The sequence below is a fragment of the Mustela nivalis genome (genome assembly GCF_964662115.1).
Source record: "Mustela nivalis genome assembly, chromosome: 3".
Classification (NCBI taxonomy): Eukaryota; Metazoa; Chordata; class Mammalia; order Carnivora; family Mustelidae; genus Mustela; species Mustela nivalis.
In genome coordinates this window covers 97,700,444-97,722,467 of record NC_139022.1, presented here as the reverse complement: position 1 = coordinate 97,722,467, position 22,024 = coordinate 97,700,444, and the positions used below count along the sequence as shown (strand labels likewise).

The 22,024-nt window shown below is 48.9% G+C and overlaps 1 protein-coding gene across 2 annotated transcripts in view; it reads right to left on the bottom strand.

The window, feature by feature from the left end:
- The window catches only part of DPYSL3 (dihydropyrimidinase like 3), a 61,948-nt gene that overhangs the window by 6,016 nt on the left and 33,908 nt on the right, over positions 1–22,024 (bottom strand). For both annotated transcript variants that reach the window (XM_082724291.1, XM_082724290.1), the window contains 9 exons: positions 19,326–19,490; positions 17,264–17,325; positions 16,200–16,280; positions 12,627–12,695; positions 9,288–9,408; positions 5,245–5,401; positions 4,435–4,576; positions 2,551–2,721; positions 1,134–1,313 (listed from right to left, as the gene is read on the bottom strand). In XM_082724291.1, the coding sequence (XP_082580417.1) occupies positions 1,134–1,313; positions 2,551–2,721; positions 4,435–4,576; positions 5,245–5,401; positions 9,288–9,408; positions 12,627–12,695; positions 16,200–16,280; positions 17,264–17,325; positions 19,326–19,490 (1,148 nt within the window). The remainder of the gene's footprint in view (positions 1–1,133; positions 1,314–2,550; positions 2,722–4,434; positions 4,577–5,244; positions 5,402–9,287; positions 9,409–12,626; positions 12,696–16,199; positions 16,281–17,263; positions 17,326–19,325; positions 19,491–22,024) is intronic.

Below are 22,024 nucleotides of genomic sequence, written 5' to 3'. Positions count from 1 at the left end.
TTTTCCTCTGCACAGGCACGCTCTCCCTCAAATAAAATCTTTAAAATAAATAAAATAAAAATAAATAAAACACTGTCATAAAGTAAGCAAGCGCAGGCTACAGGGATATTCAGACTAAAGGACAAATGCCCTTGGAAACAGACACACGCCCTACGAGACGGTGCACCTCCTTCAGTGAGGGCTGGGGGAGCAGAACAGAGCTAGCCTGGTGACTTCAGGGAGGGAGTCTGGCAGCCAGCGGGAAGACACCGGTTACCATACGTGGAGCTGGCAACCGCCTCCTCCCTGTGACCACACTCAAAGGCGGGATGGCCAGTCACTGGGATCACTGGGGGTCTGGGAGTGGTTTGGGTGTGTGGGTATGGAGTTTCTGGGAGTGTCCCCAGCCTCCCAGCTCACCATCACTATGACTAAAGACTCATTCTCCCAGCTGCTGGGTGCTGGCCCATCCCATGTGGATCGAGGAGCGTATGCCTTCCAACAGATAAGGTTGGGACCAGGGATCAAACTCCACCCCCATCCCGGGATTGGTCTAACCCTACTCTGTAGATCCCTAGTCTTACTGGAAGAGACCTTGTAGTTGGTGTGGCAGTAGTAGGGGGCTCTGAAAAAACAGACTTCTGGGCCTCACCCCTATTATCAAGTAGAGCACTCTGTAACATGGAGATAGATACATAAACACACAGATAAGCGTCTGCCTATCTATCTATCTATCTCTCTGCCTATCAACAAAATTAGGGACATAAACAATATTTTATGTGAACCACAGAACTAGCTAAAAGGATCATAAACATTTGCCCTGTGGAGCAACACTGGATGGAAGAAATGAGACTGGGGGGTGGGGGGTAGGTGTAGGCTGCTAATTCTCCCTGTAAGCCTTCAAGAGTTATTTTTTTTTTAATATATGAACATTATTTTGAATTATTAAATTTTGAAAAAGGTTTCTTGGGCCAAAAAGTTTTGGAGACCCCCTTTTTCTAGATCATGAAATCTGTGTGTATCTTGGGAAGAGATCACCGCTGTGAATTTCTCTAGGTGGGTGCAGGACATGCAGACCCCTCCAGGTCTCATGCTGGAATGGGGCACAGGCCCCTTCCCCTGCACTCCCACCCCAGGCTCAGACAGCTTCTCACCTTCCTCCGGGCTTTAATGCGCTTGTAGACGTAGTCAGAGAATGGGCTGCAGGGGATGAAGCGGCCAGCCCCCTGGGTCACGTGCAGGTTGCCATCTTCCAGCATGATCTTGCCCTGGCAAATGACCACCAGAGGGGCCCCGCGCAGCTCCAGCCCTTCAAAGATGTTATACTCTGCAGCCTAGAGATGGGGCGAGGGGCAAAGCCATTAGTGCGGTCACAGAATGGTGAGGGGAGGAACACAGTTTTCCTGGGCTGGAGACCCAGCCTTCAGCCTCAGTATAACGGACGCCCCAGGGAGGCCAGAAAAGGTTTCCAATGCTCCATGTAAGCTCTGGTGGGGAGAAGCCCCAGGAGAGAGATGGCTGCTAAGTAGAGACGGGACTTCCCAGCAAAGAGAAACATCAATCTTTAGAAAGGCCCTGGTGTGGATGTACATTTTGTCACTGGCGGTGTTCAAAGAGAAGCTCGGGAATTATCAGGGATACTGCATTTGACACTCCCGGACAGGCTGGGTAAATGGCTGAGGTCCATGACCCTTAGGTCTCCACTAGCCCAAAAGGAAATGATGTAATGTGACATAATGTTTAAACAGAAGCCATACCCACCAAAAATGGGATTTCCCTCTCCTGCCTCCATGTATTCACCAAGTGCAAGGCATTATTGCAAAGCATCAAGGACATCGGTTTGGAGTCTATATTCCAGAGCTATGTGGGTCTGAATCCTAACTTCACCATTTACTCACTGTGTGAATGACTGACTCTGCACCCCTATTTCCTCCTCAATACAATGCAGGTGGTAACAGTGCCTACCTCTTGGGGACGAATACGGAGATTCAGAGAATGAAAAGCTCACTGCCTGAAACATAAATGCTTTAAAAATATGAACTATTTTTACCAACACGGATGCAGCCCTTTCCCTTAGGGACTGGGGTTTAATTATCCTCCACGCAAAACTCCTCATGAGGAAGTTGTCTGGGCTGCTGACCAATTTTTTTCACGTTCTCCCTCCTTCTCGGTGCAGGGGGGGGATCCCTACCTTCCCTGGCCTCCTGGGTAAAGTCAAGCACAGAGGTGGCTTGGAACAGTGTACTGTGAGAGGAAGTGCCCTATACCACTTCTCTTAGGAAAGCTGTCTGAGCCAGGACTCCAGGGACCAGGATCTGGCCCCCGCCTCAGCGATCATGGTGGGAGGGACTGGTGTAGACATGGCGCCTCCATGCACAGGGACTGTGCTGGGAGCAGCCCCCTGCGGACCCATCCGTGACCTGCTGAGATATAATGTCACTGAGAATTGGGTACAGTTTGTGACCCATCCTGGCTTGCTGGCCTGAAACGAGGGGCAGGCACACATCTCTCCTGACCAGGTCCCACACGCACCCTCTCCATGCTACTCTTCTCCTGCCATGCCAGCCTTACCGATTGGTGGCTCTTGGCAGAGACGATCTTCACTGCGTCTGGATCCCAGATCACCAGGTCGCTGTCAGAACCCACAGATATTCTCCCCTTGCGGGGATACAGGTTGAAGATCTTGGCAGCATTGGTGCTTGTCACGGCCACGAACTGGTTTTCATCCATTTTTCCAGTGGCCTAGGGGAATACCAAAAAAAATCAGCACCAGGCTCCTACATTCGGAGCACGGTGACCACAGGGGCCAGAAACTCGCACACCGGCCTAAGGAGATGAGCACAGACCCCACCCACAAGCTGCCCAGTGGCTGCAGCTCACCTGTGACTTCCAAAGGCAGTTAGAGCTCCTGGCGTGCATGTTTTTTTCTGGATATGTGCACACACTTACTTCTTTGCCCTTCTAATTCCAAAAAGAAGTACGGAGTTCCCAGTAAAATTAAATGTGGTTACAAGCCCATTTTTTAGACATTTGTTTGTATTTGTGTGGTCACAGGATAAAATATGGAAGAGCCTCCCATAAATGATAATAATGGTTATTTAATCCTGGGTTGTCAAATTATGATGGATTTTTGTTTTCTTTCGTGTGTGTGCTTTTCTCTCCTTTCCAAGTGCTCTTTTAATGAGAATGATTCATGTGGGTAATTAGAAAATGTATATATCTTATTTTCAACAGTTAGAGTGTACCTATTATATATTCATACATACACACACACACACACATACAGTGCTTAAGAAAAAACAAAACTTAAGTATGTGAGAGAGGAGACAAAAAATATTTATACTTTCCCTCTTTACAAAACAAAAAGCCTGGATAAGGAGAAAAGAACTTAATTTCAAATATATCTTTGAGCTTCCTAGGAGCCAAGATGAGAAGGGAAATAATTTGGTGGCTTACACTGTGTAGATGAGTGAAACATTAGTTCATATACAATATATGTGGCTCAGAAATAAGTGTCCATAGAGTTTTTAAAATAAAAGAGAAGGGGAGTGCCTGGCTGGCTCTGTCGGTGGAGCGTGTAACTCCTGCTCTCGAGGTTGTGAGTTGGAGCCCCACGTTGGGTGTATAGATTAGTTAAAAATAAGATCTTTTTAAAAAATGGTAAAAAAAAAAAAAAAAAGAGGGCGCCTGGGTGGCTCAGTGGGTTAAGCCGCTGCCTTCGGCTCAGGTCATGATCTCAGGGTCCTGGGATCGAGCCCCACATCAGGCTCTCTGCTCAGCGGGGAGCCTGCTTCCTCCTCTCTCTCTGCCTGCTTCTCTGCCTACTTGTGATCTCTGTCTGTCAAATAAATAAATAAAATCTTTAAAAAAAAAAAAAGAGAGAGAGAGAGAGAGAGAAGGAAGTGATCAACTTACTAATGAGTTAACTATTATTTTTACTAAAACCTCTGGACAGCCTTCATTTGCACGGCTATTTCTTTTGTCAGCTTCTGTCATGTTATTAAAATAAAACCAGGCCTACCTTTAGAAGACACTGGTCAACAATCACTTGTACACCTGGACGACCAAACACTCAGGGAAGGGCATCCTCGATGAGCAAGCTGACTTCAGTCTCTTAAGCACACAGCCCTTGCTTACCATTTCAAGGGGTTCTATCCAGGCCTTTCAGAAGAAGTGACAACGCTCTCCAGAAAAGAATTTTAATTCACTCTTAAGTACAGATCATTCACGCCATCACTTGAAGGGTCTGAATGTGTGGTTCCTAGTTCTTAACAGTCTAGAGAAGGAGGTCTCCTCAGAGTCTCAAGGTTTATCCCCCTAGAAGTGACATTCCTAAACAGCTTGAGACATGGGGTTCCAGAAACATCTCAGCAGGTGTGAGGGCTTACCTACAAAGACACAGTGGCAAGAGGGTCTGATCTGGCCCTGGCCCCCATCCATGACCTTGATCCTTACCACAGCCTTGTCCCAGATGACAGACATCCGCTCTTCCACACCATTGGTACCCTCAGGGATGGCTGTGAAGTTGTCCTTCCCAATCGCCTTCTGGGCAGTGCTGAAGGTACAGTGGGCACTCCCGGAGAGCTGCAGGTCTCCACTGGCAAAGGAAAAGAGCTCCATGTAAACTGGAGAGGTGGCACAGAGGCCACCAGGGACAAGCAGCGAGCATCTAAGGTCAGCATTCGGGATGCCAAGACTTGAGTTTACGATCTTTTGTGTACTTCTTACCAGCTGCATGAGCGTGAGTTCTTTCCCTCCCTGGGACTTACAGTTAGCCCATTGGGAAAATGAGGGGGTGGGGTGAGATCACCTCTGGGTAACAATATAAAAGGGACCCGAATGAGGAATGGGACTAACCCTATATGTCCTGGCCAGGGTTGGGCAGCTACCAATGAGTCTCCCTTTAATTTCAGTTAGGTGCTGTTCAAAATTAGGCCCTACATGATCTCACCCTCTGTTGGTTAACCTGTAAAATGGAGATGACAGTCCCTCATTCATATAGTTGTCATGAGGATCAATGAGATTCTGTGTGTCATCTCACCACAGTGCTGGGCATGTGACATGTGTTAACTACAATGGCCATTATTAACATGGTTGTTGTTAGTAATGTGTAAACTATGATGGAGGAGAACCTGTTGTTCTCCACGAGGTTCTCCTCAGCACGGACTCTAGTCTAGCTGTGGATGGGCTGCTCCCATCCCCAATCCCCTCCCCGGGTCCCACGAGGTTTCCACAGATCATGCCACTTTTCATCCCCACACCCACCTGGCCAGCAAGGAGTTGATGTAGTCAGGAGTGGTCGGATCAGGGCTCAGAGGCGGGGATGTCACAAAGGCAGCTGCCTTAGCCCAGTTCTTGCTCCAGTAATGTGTCCCATCTGTGCCAAGGCTGGCAGTGATGGGCTCACCAAAGACCACGTTTCCTGCAAGGGTAGGAAACAGGCGATGGGTTTTTGTAGGCGATGGTTATAGGAAACAGGCATCTGTGCTGCTTCAGGCCTGACTCAGGTTATCACAGCCCCTAGCCCTCCTCCTTAAGGCTTGTGGCTTTGAAGTCAGCCAGGCCTGGGGTCAAGTCCATGGGCCCACCTTTTCTAAGCCTCTACTGATCTATCCGCTAAACATGAACAATGTCAGATCCCCTAGTTCACAAGAAGCCATTGGTTATAGGATGCAGCTTTAAGCCCAGTTTGAGGCAAATTAAGATTTGAGGCAAAACAAAAAATGTATACTGATTCTAAGATTCACTGACGTTTTGTAAATATTAAAATGTGGACTAGGTCTCTCCTGGAACAAATGAAATAAGACCATGTCTACTTCTCAGGATCCTGAAAATGAAGGGCCAGGCACATACAAAGTGTCTGGCACATAAGAGATGCTCGGTGACTATGATTTTCTTGCTACTCCTTCCCACGGTAGAGTCCCAAGCCCCCAGCATGCCTGCATCCATGGGAACTGCTAGACCCTTCTTGTTGCAACGATAGGCTTTGGGTCAATGAAGTAAGTCTGCTCCCTTGGAAAAGAGGCACTCATGGTCTTCCCACCATGCTTGTTTTTCCATAACCTAAAGAAAGGAGTGATCTGCTCGAAGGTACTAGTAACCTGGGACACATCAAAGATGAGGCACTCTTCTTGGACCTGTGTCTGCTATTTGGAGTTTATACGCCCAAACCAAGCAGCGAGGAGGAGGGATACTAGGAAATAAACTGATCTAAGCTGAGCTTTTTTTTTTTTTTTTAAGATTTTATTTATCTACTTGGCAGACAGAGATCACAAGCAGGGAGAGAGTCAGGCAGAGAAAGAGAGAGGAGGAAGCGGGCTCCCTGCAGAGCAGAGAGCCCAATACGGGGCTCAATCCCAAGACCCTGGGACCATGACTTGAGCCGAAGGCAAAGGCTTTGACCCACTGAGCCACCCAGGCACCCCTCTAAGCTGAGCTTCTAAAAGAAAAAAGGACAGAGAAAGAGAAGGTAAATGCTGTTTCACAGAAGGTTGGTTGGTACCAAGTTCCTCTACACCAGAATCTTGGGCGAAAGATGACCCATAAAGCCCTGGACTTCTCTAACTTCAGTCTTAACATCTTCCACGTTCATGTTTCCCCCAATGTCAAAGTGTAGGAAGGCTCTATGGCCAAAATGATAAATAGGTCTTGCCTTCCTTCAACTCCAATGTGTTGGGTTTTGGTTGCCTGGAATCCTTTGTCAGAAAAATTCTAAATATGCTTTTGGTTTCACTGCAAGAGTCAAGACTGGTTTGTGATGTCTGACATGGGCAAAAGAAGAAATCAATGGCAATGATTCTTATATGACAGCCTTACTCTTTGGGAGGACAGGGAAAAGGATCCGTACAAGACTAATGAGAATTTCAAGAGCTCTCTAAAACAATTTACCCAACTAAATCATACAGGACCACAAAGAAAGAAATGGAGGTCATGGCAAGCCTCGGGTACTATTAAAAGAAATACAATCTTGAAAGTGGAAGAACTCTGGGATGTCTGGGTGGCTCAGCCAGTTAAGCATTTCCTTCAGTTCAGGTCAGGATCCCAGGGTCTGGCTCTCTGTTCAGTGGGCAGTCTGCTTCTCCCTTTCCTCCCTGCTCATGCTCTCTCTCACACACACACACAAATAAATAAATAAAATCTTAAAAAAAAAAAAAAGTGGAAGAACCTTCCCTTTGGACTATCTTTAGATGGAAGAGTAGAATAAGCAAAATAAAATAAGCAAAAATTGTAACTATAGCTAGGTTTGAACAGCAGCTCCCCCGGCTGGGAGACCCTGACATATTGTGCTTTAATTTCCTCATCTGAAAAATGTCTATTTCTCAAGGGTCCTTGACAATTCTACATAACAATAAATCTGAAGTATTTATCTCAGTGCGGGGCAAAGAGTGGGTCCTCGTTAAACAGCGGCTCCCCAATATTAATTCTGAGCCGCCGTGCAGAGTAGCCAAAGAACACTCGGTGAGTGAGCACGGGGCTTTAGGTCAGGATGGGAGAGGGAGGCCCGCCACCCTCCCTCTTGGCTCTGAGTACTCTTCTGAGAATGACAGGTCCCGAGATGTCTCCTGGCTCCCATGTCAGGAGTCAAGATCGCAGCCCTGAAACAAGGCCTTCCAACCTCCCTGCATCCTGGAGAAACCACTAGCTCTGTCTGCCCACAATCATGAGCCAGGAGGCGAAGGGCGAAGCATCCCTCTCCAGGAGTTTAAAATAAGACCCAGTGTAGAGCGGAAGCACTCTGTCCTTGAGACCCTCGGGTCATCCTGAGAATGGTCCTGAGGAAGGAAAGAGCCATGAACAGAAGGCACCAGAGCAAGTGTGGCAGGTGGTCTTGGGGAGCGGGTGGGAGGGTTCCCCATGCATTTTGCTTGCTTGCTTTCTTGGTTTTAGGGTTTTCTTTTCTTTTCTTTTTTCTTTTTTTCCTTTCTCCAAGAATGGGTAAGAAAGATTGGGCTACTTCTCTGGCTCTCGTCCAATGACTCATACCCAGTAGAGCAGGCACACCATGTCATGTTGAGAGATTTAAAAGCAGAGAAAGAAAACATCAGGTTTACTGTGAGCGGGGTAAGGCAGGAGATGCCCCGGAACGTGCCAGCTACAAAGCCCGTCTAGACAATTAGGAAGAATCCCCTCCCAGAAGAAAAGGGTCCCCTTTGCCAGAAGGCAGGCAGCCCAACACCCAGCCATCAGAGTCCGTCAGTGGGACTATTTTTAGCCGCCTGAGCCTCCCCCAGAATGGCCACTGGCACAGAGGTAACGACTACACACACAGGCCCAGGAAAACCTCTCTCCCAACTAAACACAGGGTCCCGAACCTCCAGGTTCTCAACCACATGCTGATCACAAAAGAGCCCATTAGTGTGCCACTGAAGACAAGAGCAAAAAGCGGAAGAGAAAGCTCTGAAATGAGAGTAAACTTTCGGTTGGCCCCAGAGGAGCAAATGCAGCCCAAGTTAACAGTCATGGAAGAAAACAGTACAAGTCAGAAGGCGGTGGGGACAAAGCCCTGGGGCATAAAGGCTGTGCCACCAGTCATGCTTTAGAGACCCCCTTCACCCCCTTTTCTGAAATATCCTGTGCTAACCTGTATGGCTCAGGTGGTGGGACCCCACCCCTGCATGCTGCCCTCTACTACCCTGGCCTGCCAATTCCAGCATCCCCAGAGTAGACGCACTGGTTCAGGGAGGGGCCATGACCCAAGCCGAGGCAATGAGAGCCCTCCTGGGTGCTTCTGCTGGAACCACTGGAAAAGATGTACTCTACTTCCTCATCAGGCCCACCTCCCATCAAATCCTGAGGGCAACATAAAGCCTCTTAGCCTTTATTCTTGTCACCATGCACCCTGAAAGCCAAAAGAGAGGAAAGCAGGGACAAGAAAGGATCAGGAGTCATAGCACCTTGATCCAGCTATGCCTGAAACACCTTTAACCCATAATTTATTTGTGTTTATTTAAGTCCATTTGAGTGGGATCTTTGATTTCTGCACCCACTATAATCTTGACTAGTATGTCTAATCATAAGGCTCAGACAATGTGAAATGACAGTGAAGGACCAAAGGGAGGAAAAAGACACCTCAAAACACTGATCGAAGCTGTGCCATCTGGGACAAACCACCTGCCCTTCCTGCCAAGCGGGAGAAATGCCAGGGTCCTGCCATCCACACAGGATGCTAAGAGGATCCCCTGTGCTAACATGGAGGAAGGGCTTCCCAGAAAGCCAGGCAAGGAGCAAAAGAGGCACCATTTCTACGGGACAGCCAGAGGGAGAAGGAGCCACATGGCTGGCACTGAGCTCTTAGGAGCACCCATCACCTTTTTTCCTGGCTTGAGAGATCAGGTCTGCAGCGCTCTTGCTCATGACCTTCGTGACGTAGAGTGGACAGTTGGTTTGGCTCGCAATGGTGATGGCACGGAACACAGCCTCGGCTTCCAGCTGCAAAAAGAAGTCCCAGGAGTCAAGAGAAGCACGAGCTTCTCAGCTGCCACTCTCTACCTCTACAGGCTGAGGATACAGGGCAAAGCTGAAAACACAGATGATCTGCATTCTGTGGCCCCCGATACCATGTCCCCGTTGTGGCACTTCCCGTGGCTTCTCAAAGTCTCTCCCTCACCTCCTCTCTTCTCTCACCTGCTTCCCTCCTCTCCAGGTGTTCCTCCCAGTGGCTACATGTGATAGAAGCCTTTGCTCCTCAGTTTTCCCAGACAGATTCTCTGGCAAAACAGCATCCCAACACCAGTATGGAAACAAGGACCAGTAAAGGTAAGTAACATCAAAGTCTTTCCTGCAGCCACGGGGGGTCCGTGGGGGCAACTCCAGCAGGAGTTTGTTACACTGGTAATCCCCAGGCTTCCAGGGCCCTGGGTGCCTTGGTCAGTTAAGCGTCTCACTCTTGATTTTGGCTCAGGTCATGATCTCAGGGTCGTGGGATCGAGCCCCATGTCAGGCCCTGCACACTTAGCATGGATTCTACTTGAAATTCTCCCTCTCCTCTTCCTCTGTCTTTTCCCCCACATGTGCTCGCTCTCGCGCGCTCTCTCTCTCTCTCTCCCTGTCTCTAAAATAAATAAATAAACAAAATCTTAAAGAAGAAAATAATTCCCAGGCTCCTCAGCAGAGACTTCTCTTCTTCTTAATTTCTTCCATCCCACCCTAAAGTAGAATCTGCATGTTCCAACATGCTAACCAATGTGGTTGAATTTATTCAGTAAGAAATAATGAGTTTCCCTTTACTTATTAACAAAGCAGGGTCTTTAGAGCTCGGGCTCTTTCAAATGGCCTGGCTCTGAGGTCTGGTCCTGCTGGAGAAGCCGGGTGACCTCAAGCATGGTACATAACCTCCCAAAGCCTCAGTTTCCTGTCTGAAATGGGGAAAGTAATAGGACCCAGCCACAGGGCTGTGAGGATCTGAGCGCTCATCCTTTAAGGCAACTGGTCCACCCCTGGGATAAGGCAAGTGTGCCTGGCAGGCTGGCTACTGTTCTTACTGTTGATCTTAGCTCCTGACCAGTGTGGGAGAGCCTGTGTCACTACCCAAAGCCCACAGAAGTCTGATTCAGCCCAAACTGGGGATACCAGCATTCTCCCATTCAGTCAGCAACAGATCCATTTTGGACGGATAGGACATTCTGGTCAGCCGCCTATGCAGCCCAACACTTTAAAAAATACCAAAAATAGCTTGCAGATACCCGGTGTTTTCATAACGCAAACCAGCCACACTGGTGGGTGTGGTTCAGCAGACAGACTCTAGAACTTGGCGGGTCCTGCCTGCAGAGATCCCCCAAGCTGCATGTGGTTTCAAGGGGACAAGCCCCTGGAGCCCCCGACCCCAAGTGAGATGTGCCGCCTTCCTCTAGCACCCGGACCTCAGGAGCACAGCTCGGGTTCTGCTCTCCCCGCACGGCATCACTGTAGATGGTAGTGGGGTGTGCTCTGAACAGAAGAGGGGCCGCTCCTCTTCCTCCCTTTCCTCCTTCCTCACACCTGCACTGCCCCCTACACTCCCCACGGCCTCAGTCCTGACCCCTTGGACCCCAGGCCCCCGCCAGCAGCACTTCGGGTTCTTCAGCACCTTGACAACATGACTATCTTTGGAAGGTGACATCACCCTCCAGCTTCACCCAAAAGGGCTTCCAGGGTTGTCTGGACCTACAGCTGAGAATCTTTTTACTAAAAAGGAGACGGGAACAGGAGGAGTGGGGTGGGGAGGGGTTGGAAAAACAAACCAAGGAACAAAAATAGACTTTGCTCAGAAATCCCCTGGCTGCTGCTACAGAAATCCATCTTGCCAGCAAATCTCTACAGGGACCAGCATTTAGGAACAGTTTCACAAACAGTGCTGATCACCCTGGCCCACTCACACTGCGGAAACAGCTTTCCAATCCTTCACATGGGAAGAGCCAGGGGCTTAACCTCTTGAGCTCTTGCTTCTTCACCCAACAATAATGCCACCTGCCTCGAGCAGCAGCAAGGACAGCTAAGGTAATCAGCACAGCGCCAGGTGTGGGCTCGCGTTTCATAAAAAGGGCCTGGTATTCAGGGGACAGACCTTTCTGGAATGCTGGGAAATAATGATAAATGATTTCAACTGGGAACGACAATGTCATCAGACACAGAGGAGTTTCGGGAATGCTGACAGTTCTGCTTGTCCAGGGGGGCACAAGTGACACACCTGTATTCAGCTCGAAAAAATTCCTTGAATGTTTATGATAGGGATGTTTGTCTGTGGCTGCATTACCTTTTAATTTTTAAAAGCCTCTGAAAGAGATAGGCAACAGGAATACGCTCTTTCTGGTTCTGACTCTTGCTTCCTTCTGCAGAATGGAGGGCTGGGGACCGGAGAGCAGGAGCCAGGCTCAGGGCACTCGCACCAACGGCCCCAAATGCAGTCTAGGTGCCACTCTGAGGCTGGTCTCCCAGAGCCAGTGTGCTCTTGGCCGTACGGGCAGCCAAGTTCACACTCTGTAGTTAAAGCCACAGACATCCCAAACACAAGCAATGAGCCACTGGCTATCTTTTAGTCCCTCGTCAGCTGCTAAGCAGGCCCTGTTCATCATTCATCTTACACGTGGGAAACCCCCATACCCGGATGTCATCATCACCTTACAACCAATCGATAGACATAAAGTCTATGAAACACCCCCTTCACCTACTGCGCCTATGGCCGGTATTGTATTTGGCAGGACTCAGAACATAACATGGAATAAGGGAGGACAGGGAAATGTCTTTGAGACGGACACTGACTAAGAAAGGATTTAGGTGTTTACCCTCCTTAGGAGGACCCTCCACCCCTTGTCCTCTTTAAAGAGATGAGGGGTCACAAGTAAGCATTTTCCTCACATTGCTTTCTACTTTGCTGAGTCCCTCGACTTGGGTCATCAGACGTGTGGCCTTTGGAACAAATGTTCCAATATCGCTGTCTGGTCCTCACAGACTCTCCTCACTTTTCCTCAAGGTTTGTTCTACACCGTGTAAGCAGGTGCCTGGGGAAGGCAGGCCGAACATAAACTCTCCAAATGACAAATAAGCAGCGGGCTATACAGCGGCCTACTGGAGACTCAAGTCACAAGAGTCTCCCAGAAGATGCTGGAAGGACAGAGCACTTCCACCACTGTCCTGTTCCCCACTCCAGTCCCTGGATCCCCACAACTCACCTCCTCTGGTCTGCTCAGCACATGGCCTTCTGGGCCAGTGATCCCCATTTCCAACATCCGGGTTTGCTCCTACAATGAGAAAAGAGAAAGAGATAAGAGCTCCACTGAGGTGTGGAAAACCACGCTGCTATCTTTAAATCTGAAGAAAAGTGATCACGGGGAAAAAAGACTAAAACGTATATGTTGAATACATTTGTTAAGGTTCCATCTGGAATTGTAAAATAGGGTCAAGTCTTAACTAAGAAGAGAAAAAAACGTTTCGGAGTAGTGGCTTTTTTTCATTAAAAGGATGGCAATCTTAGAGTACCAGAATTTTTTTGCCAATATACATCATAAGTCACACCAGCTCACTTATTCCTTAGCGTCTCCTGCTGTGTTTTGCAACAGTCTATTTGTGCACCACACACATCCCCTCCCCGTCCCTTTACATCAGGATCGCCCGGCTCACTTTTGCAGCCATGTGGCTGTCTGGCCTTCTCCAAATCAGGATGGAGAGGTGAAATTCTAGGAAGCTGCACTTTAATAAAGCCCTTGGGCTTTCTTGTCATTTAAATGTATGCCTGAAACAAACGGACTCAGAATTTAACCAGACAAAATGATGCCTCCGAACAGCATTACCTGACTCAGTCTTGTGGTCAGATTCTATTTAATTAGTCTGTTTTGTGACAAAACGGCCTACCCCCTCACAGCTGATGGCTAAATTCCTCTGACTTGTGGCCAGCTTTCTGGAAGGAGCAGGTGGCTGGGCAATGAGCACATGCATGGGCTAATTGGGACTGGCAGGAATCCTTAGCCGCCGTTTGTGCAGTTTTGCTGGCCTTCAGTCTCCAAGTATGAAGGTCAGTGCCAATGAACGTGTGCGCTACAGACGGGGAGATGAGGGAGAGAGCGGGACCTGAACAAAGCCTTGTGCACCTTGGAACTATGAGAAGTGGAGAAAGGAAAGGAGTCCTTTTCCCTGCGAAAAAGCTATTCTGTTGTTGTTGTTATTGTTTGTTTGTTTGTTTTGTTTTTAATAATATGTATCATTTTAGAGGTGTGGGAAGAAAGATGCATACGCTCTCAGTGACTGTGAGAAGTGAAATGATCTCCGTCTCCAGCTCTACAGCAGGATTAGAGAAAAGGTCAGAGGCTGAGTTTTGCAGCAAAAGAACTTCACTTTTCATTCTTACTGTTCCATTTCTCGAAACTTGGACTGAACACAATTTCTTCTGAATTCTGGAGAGTCTCTGCTCTGCATTGCCTCCTGAAGTCACATGAAGGTCAAGGTGTCCAACTATCTGTCTCATCTGACACTGTCACGTCTCTCTTGTTCAAGAGCACGGGCACTGTGCACAGGAGGGAGCTCGCTCAAGTCATGGTTTCCCAGCAGAGTCACATGGCGTGCCTGCCCTTTATGACCGACCTCCTACAACAGAACCTCTGGAACCCGGATAATCCCAGGAATCCCAAAGCTCTGCAGGGGACTTTAATGCACTTCTCATGCTGGAAGGTCCCATTCTAAAAGCCATGGTGCCCCTACAGCCAAAGGTTAAGAAGGGCACGCAAAGACCCTTCAAAGCTCCCTTACCTGGGTGCAGGGGGCCTGGGCACCATGAGGCACTGACCATGCTGTAATTACATCCCAGTTAGGGGCATGGCACAATTTTGGTATGCTCCATGAGGAAAGGAATGCTGCTTTATTCATCTTCCCTCTACATAGTAGGTGCTCTACAAACCCTATTAGATGAATGGCTAAAGATGCTACCCTCTTGGATGGTCCTGCTGGCTTTTAACTTTTGATAATGTTCATGGCACGTATCCATGAGAGAGAGAATTCTTCTTGCTCCTTGGTGACTTTGCATCCACCAACTCTGAAAACAGCAGCTGCCTTCATTTAGACGATGTGATAAAGTCTTTCAGCTCAATCTGAATGTAGTGAGCACACATAAGAAACCTTCCCTGACTGAGAACGGAGCCTTCACAAAGTAGAGAAGAGAGGGGATAGGGGGAACCAGGGACAGTTCGGTGCTAAAAAGCCACCAGAGGAAGCTGGAAAGGGGGCTTAGCATCGGAGCCCATCTGCCCCCACACGGGCTTGGAGGGAGGAACAGGGAGTTTGGTTTCTAGGGCATGTGGGAGGGCTGGGTCCTCTGCAGCTGTGCCGAAAATGCAGAACAAGAAGAGTAACGGCTCTACCACCATGGGGATGCCTCCCGTGAGCACTGGACCCTCTTTGGAAAATGATTTCATTATCTCTGAGTGTGTGGGGGAATGTGGGAGAAGGCTGTCAGAGGTCCGACTAATTAATCTTGGTCAGTAAGAGGAAATTGCACATGTAGTTCCCCTCCTCCGCTGGTGAGATAACGTCCAGAATCTGAAATCCTAACAGCTGGAGCCCTGCACGGCCAGGACATGCTGTGTCTCTGGGGGATCTGCAGCGGGACTGGTGGGGCAAGAGGCCTGGGACACACCAGCTCTGGGGAAGCCATACCACCTCAGAGTTAAGATTTTCTTCTCCCCGTTACTGACTGTGATCCTTGGCTGGTGACCAAATCCTTCTGAGCCCCACGGCAGCCATCTTTGAAGGGCCAGCTGAAGAGGGAGGGACAGTACACTAGAGCACATACCAGTGCCCGGCACACAGTAGTATGTGTTCACCACGTGGCAGCTGCTGTTAGAAGCTCATGGGTCTGGGATGAGGGTTGGCCCCACGGTTCCCACATCTCGCTGACCACATCCATCAAGTCCTCGACAACTTCTAAAACGAAGGCACAGCCCCAGGACTAGTGAGCTACAGAGTGCGTCTGTTTTGGCTCACCTCAGTAACCTCGCCGGCACAAAGCACTCAGGAGATACTCTTTGAAAGAATGCAGGGTGGTTTTTCTATGAATGTTATTAAATGAACCAAGAGGGCTCGTTCTCTTCTGGCGGCCTCCTCCTAGTGGAGGCCAATCTTGGATGCTTCTGAGATAAACAGACCCTGGCTAAGACCCATCTGTGCATCCAGCCCATTAAGCGACCCAGGAGATGGAGAGAGTGCCTTCTGCTTCCTCATAAACGATCGCTTTGGGCCTTGGGGCCTCGCTTTCCTCACTCTTGCCTCAGGTTTCTCAGCACAACTTCTAGGAAACCAGTGGGGCGTCTGATCCCCACAAGACCCACGCTCTTTATTACCTAAAGCTGTGAGCTCCACAGTCCTGGAACAGATTTCTGAGAAGTGCGATTTTAGGGTTTTTCTCTAGGACAGAGACTTGTCCCATAGCTTGGACTCACTTTTCAAAGAGAATCAGCAACGGTCTCCCACTAAATGGCCCAATTTGAAAACCTCTTCTGGCATGCCTGTTCTGATCCCCGAGAATGGCCAGACAGCCCCCCTTTCTACAGTGTCCTCCGCTTTCTCCCTCGCTTGCCTTCACTGCCTCCTCCTAGCCTGGTGCGTTCTTTAAGGGAGGTCCTGTTTTTCGCACAGGGTTCAGGACCAAGCCTCATGGCTGTTAAGATCTCACATAATACTGAAGTAATGAGGGAAGAGACAAGCCTGAGACCCAAGCCCATGCAGAGAGCACACCCTGGGGAGCCGCGCAGCCTTACCTGGGCAATGATATCCCCATTCTCAGCGTGAACCTGCGCAATGGCTCCCAGCTCGCCCAAACAGGTGAAGATCTCGTAGAGCTGAAAGAGAAAGGAGTCACTGTCACTTTCCTAAGCCACTGAGGCTTTCAGCAACTCCACGCAGGGGTCCATCACGAGGGCCACAGGTAAAACAAATGAGGGAGGAAATCAGTGATTAGGGCAGAAAACACAGGCTAAAACATGCACAAGCAGGGTGTGAGTCCACAGGAAAAAACAAATGAAGGAGGAAATCAGTGATTAGGGCAGAAAACATAGGCTATAACATGCACGAGCAAAGTGTGAGTCCACAGGAACTCTAGGAAACTGCCTCTATAAAGAACACATCCTGTCTCCTCAGGGGACAGGGCAGACATACAACAAAGTCCTATGGAGCCTTCTGCTGTGCCTCGAGCACACGTTTTTAATGCTATTCGATCCTGTTTGGCTGAGACAGACCTTCACAGTTCTTCTCAACAAATGCTCCTGAGAGCTGCTACAGCCGGGCCAGCAGCTAGCTCAAGGGAAAGTTGGCTCCCCGATTCCCTAACCTTTCAAGACAGACCTCCCCCAACCTCCTGACTGGGAGGGATGGGCATTTGTTCTTCGCATTTCCTCTGAAAACATGAGAATCGTCTCAAACCAGCACATGCCACAAGACCACCTCGGGGAGAGCCAGAAGCAAGCTGCTACCCCAAACAGCAGAAGGCCCTCCTTAATGCTGCAAGGCAGAACAACCTCAAACTCCACTGAGCTCATGCAGGGTTTAGGGCTTGTGAGCTACATGGAGTTCAGCATGCCTTTCCTCTTGTTCTTTTGAGAAAGTTGCTGCCAGTGGAAATTCTAGCTCGCGATCCGCCTTGCCATGAGCACACTGCCTTGCTCCCTTATTTAAAACATAGCATGGACCTTGAGGGCTTTAAGAACACTCGGGCCCAGTAGCCTCCCACAGCAACCACAGTGAGTCATGCTCCAAGAGCCAAGGTCATCGGCAGCAATGGGAAACCCATCCAGATACCCCAAACCACACAGCAATGGCTTGTTACCTCTGTGTTGGACACTTGATACAAGTCCTTATAGGCCATGTAAACCATGAAGGAGTTAACCCCTGCAAGAGAGGGAAGGGAGGGGAAACAGGAAGAGGACAATATTAGCACGACCACTCTCCTTCCTTTGCTCCCGTCGCCCGTGGGGGCCCAGTGCATCACAGGAGCCTGTCTAACATAAAGCAGATGCTTCCCATTCTCCGTTCTCTCCTCACGTGCAAAAGCAGCCATGCCTACGTGGTGTCAACAGCAGAATGTGCTCTGAGGTGTCTCTGTCTGCTTCCCCCAAGCCATTCCCCAGCCCAGAGGGTCAGTAAGCTTTGCCATTGCTCGAGGCAGTACACACTGCCGAGAATCAGGGGCAGCAACCATTCTGAGCTCAGAGAGCTCGGAATACCTCACCTCTTGGTCTCCTCACCTATAAAATGGAAAAATGACAAGAGCCTGCTTCGTGAGGCAGTTGGAAACGTCAAATGAGACAACAGATACCGGAGGTCTCAGCACCAGAGCAGCCACCGTATCTGAGCTTCATTAATGGAGCTCCTGGGATGGGTTTATTTAGCCACTTAAGGGCTCTACACTAGAGCCTGGGGGGAGGGGGCTGCATCTAGGATGGAGACCATGTCCTCAGGGTGCTGGCTTTTTTTTATTAAAAGGATGGCAGCAGCTAAGGGGCAGAAGTCAAGGTGCACCGTGTAAGGGCTGTAAGGGCTATAGGGAAGAGCAATTTAACTCTTCACCCCAAAAGAGACTATTAGTCTCTTTTAGTGTAGTAATTTATATAAATAGGTGAGGCTGGGGAACAGAGTCATTCCGAGGAAAGGAGGATAATTTTGGTCTCCAACCATTAGGGCCATCTCAGCCCATAGCGTTCCAGACCAAAAGCGGTTGTAATGTGAGACGTTCCCTACCCAGAGTGGTTCAGCTCGGGGCAGCCTCTGCGTCATCTGCGGAATGACCCGGGCCCTTTGGAAGTGAAGTGGGTGTTAAAGCCGTTCCATTTTCTACCCCAGTTGAGATGCCCAGTGTGAAAGGAATCACAAGAAAGGAGGGGGTTGTAATCTCATATCCTGGATCAGAAGGGTCTGGGCAGAGCTCATCGGTTGAGGAGGGACATGGAACAGAAAACTCATCCTCCGGGAGCCCGTCCTCTCTGCTGCAACCCAGAGCTCACTCTTCACCACTGCCCTCCAGCAGCTGCATCAAGGCAGCTCTCCGAGAAGAGTCTTATTAAATTAGTGTTTTATCAATGCATGTTACTATGTTAGTTACAGGACCGTGATTGTAATGAAATTAGTAGAATGCTATTACTATTACAATGATATTCTGTACCCTGTGGCATTTATCCTGTTGCCCTTCACTTGTCTGCTTCCCTTTTGCCTGGGACGTTCAGCAGTGATCATACCTTACACTTCCCTAAATCCGCAGGCCCCGTAATGATGCCAAGCACACGGTGTGTCTGTGCGTGTGTATGGGGGGGGAATACGGGTAGGCAAAGTATCTGACGATCGAAAGGCAAAAAGAAGTAGAGAACAGAAAAATCTAAAGACGACCAGGGAAACCTAAATCATGGATTCACTGAGAGGACACCCATGTTTCCATGTCCTAAGCCCCAAGCCTGAGTATGAACACGTCTTTGCTCCCACAAATGCCATTGACTTTTCTGAGGATGCCACTGTTTGAGAACGTAATGATTTGATCTTTGGAGCATAAGTTACAGAGGCTAATCATTCCTAATCTCGTATTAAGTGGCTGTGTGACTTTCCATAAGATGCTAACCTCTACTGGCCTCAGTTTCTTCCTCTGTCAAAAGGGCAGTATTGCATGAGGTGAAGGGCACAGACTTTGGATACTTGTATTGCTAACTAGCTCCATGATCCCAGGCCACTTATTCTTAGCCTCAGGCTCTCCATCTCCAGCTGAGGATATTCATCCCCTAGTATGTGGGTCCCGAAAGGAGTGAGATGGCATCCACCCAGACCGAGTGCCTGGAATGCAGTGGTACCCCTGAAGGTTCCAGGCTCCGAGCAGAGAGAAGGGAGGCGGGCACACAGGGGCTCACCTTTGTCCTTGATGAGGTTCTGCACCTCCTGCTTGACGCTGTCGTTCCAGTGGGTGATGTCTACGTGCAGGGCATAGTCGCAGCAGCTCTTCCCATCCGCCCACTCTCGCCACTTCTCATAAGCCTCCGTGAGGCTGGCCTCGGGCTCGGGCACCACGTGGTCAACTGAACGACAGAGACCCCAGATGGGGAAGTCATTAACACCAACTCTGCCCCCCGCTCTACAGAGGCCTGCTCCCACTTGTTTAGTTAACACTGTGAAGCCACTATTTCCTGAGCATGGAATTCACCCTAGAAAGTATTCTCTGGCAGTTTCCAGATTGCTGATTATTTAACTGTTGCTTAGCCATGTTGCTCATGGACAAACTACTAGCTTCTCTAAACCCCAGTTTTCTCATCCTTGACATCGGTATTCAGTGGGATAGAGGGTGGAATGTCATAGTTCCTAGCTTCTAATTTTGTTACATGACTAAATGGCAAAATGCACGAAAAGATTCTCACCTGAAGCCTGGCACACAGTAAGTGCTCCATGATGTCAATGGGTGCCTACTATGTGCCATTATTGCCAGTATTACGGGAAGCAAGTCAGACTCCCTTCTAAGTTGGAAAGAGGGTAAAGTGATGTCAGAGTACAGGACACTGACGTCCTTGTGCTTCTTGCCATAGCGAAGAGCCCGTGTCATAAACCCGATGCTCAGCCCACAGATCTTATTTCCATGTAAACTTTTTATCAAGAGTATCTTTACGTGGGGCATCTGGGTGGCTCAGTGAGTTAAGTGTCCAACTCTCAGTTGTGGCTCAAGTCTTGGGGTCTTGAGATCGAGCCCTGCAGCAAGATCAGCGGAGAGACCGTTTGTTTCTCTCTTCTGTCCCTCTACCCCTGCTCTCTCTCTCTCTCTCTCTCTCGAATAAATAAAATCCTAAAAAAATATATGTTTTCTGGGGCACCTGGGTGGCTCAGTGGGTTAAAGCCTCTGCCTTTGGCTCAGGTCATGATCCCAAGGTCCTGAGATAGAGCCACAAGTCGGGCTCTCTGCCCAGCAACGAGCCTGCTTCCTCCTCTCTCTCTCAGCCTGCCTCTCTGCCTACTTGTGATTTCTGTCTGTCAAATAAATAAATAAATAAATTACATATATTTTTTTCTTTTAAGGCCCAAATCTACTCCTGTAGCACCTGCCACCGTGGATAGCACTATTCAAAATAATGACATTTATAATTGGGAAGGCTAAGACAAAAGGGCCACCCTCATACCTCCCTTGGACAGGTGAGGGGACGTGCAAATTGGTACAACTTCCCTAAGAAAAATTGTAAAACACACATCAAAAATCTTGATTTTTTCATACCTTAATTCGATGATTATGCCTGTACCTAAGACTTATTCCCAAGGAAATAAACATGCTGTTTGCAAAATGTAGGTGTTGAAGATGCTTGCCACTGCAAGCCTTATCTACATATTTATTTAAGTGAAAAACTGGAAACCATCAAAGTCTTCAACAGTAGAGAAGTTTGGCTACATCATAAATACATCTTCATAAAATGGATGATTAGGCACCCATTTTCAATGCTGTTGTGGAATGAAAACAGGTGAACGGAAAGACATCCACGCCAGGATTATTTGTGAAATGATACACTAAAACACCACTAAGATGCAGTACATCTATTTTGATCTTGTTTCTGCTTCATAGGAAGGAAACTATAGCCAGACTATAACAGGGTCGTGGATTTTATGGGTTTTCTTCTCTGGCTGCCTATCCAGGGGCTTAGATTATCTAGGAAGGACACGTACAGCTTTGGGTTTCTTGGTATGGTTTTTTCACATCCCCTGCAGCTCTGGCTTCCCTCTAGCTCCTTCCCTAACCAAGAGGACCTTGCACAATACACACTCCCTGGACACTGAACAGGCCCAGCTCCCTGCCCGGAAGGCAGAAAGCCAAACTAGGATCACTCACTTCCTCAGCCTCCTACCACAGGCTGCCCACATGCGCTTATCAGAAAACAGACGCCCAGAGCCGCATCCCTGACGTCTGGACCGGCATCAGAGCTCTGGTGGGCAGACAGCTGCTGAGAGGTCAGCTGGCTTCCACCCTTCGACTGGAGAAAAGCTTCAGTCTCCCTGAATTGTACCTTTTATGGCCTTGGTGCAATTTTCCTGGGCTTCCACACCCAACCTGCTGGGGACCAACCTTGCTAGAGCTCCAAGTCACAAAGGAGGCAGAAGAGAATGAGCCACCCCACAGCTCAGCCACTCTGTGTTCTTGGATGGGTATAGACAGTGGTAAAATAAACAGTGCTCTTGCTGACCAAGTTTAGGCCTGGGACTGGGAGGGGACCCAGTTCCTTGGGATTCCTTTGGAACAGGAAGGACTGCCCTGGAATGCTATCTGTTCCGTAATCCCAAGGCATGCAACTCCCTTGGTTTTCTCTGGAATTGCAACAGTTCCCAGGAAAAGAAAGAGAGGGAGGGAGGGAGAGAGCGAGGAAGAAAGGAAGGAAAGAAGGAGGTAAGGAGGGAAGAAAGAAAGAAAACAGAAAAAAAAGGGGGGGGCCTCCCCCACCACTTGCCTCATCTTCAGACAATTCCTAACTGGTCAAGAGACAGGGCAGACCTGGTAACAGTCAATGCCACCAAAGCCCACAAGTTTCTCAAGCACTGCAGGTCCCCATTACCCTTCCCTCTCAGGGAGGCTGAGCCCCATCCA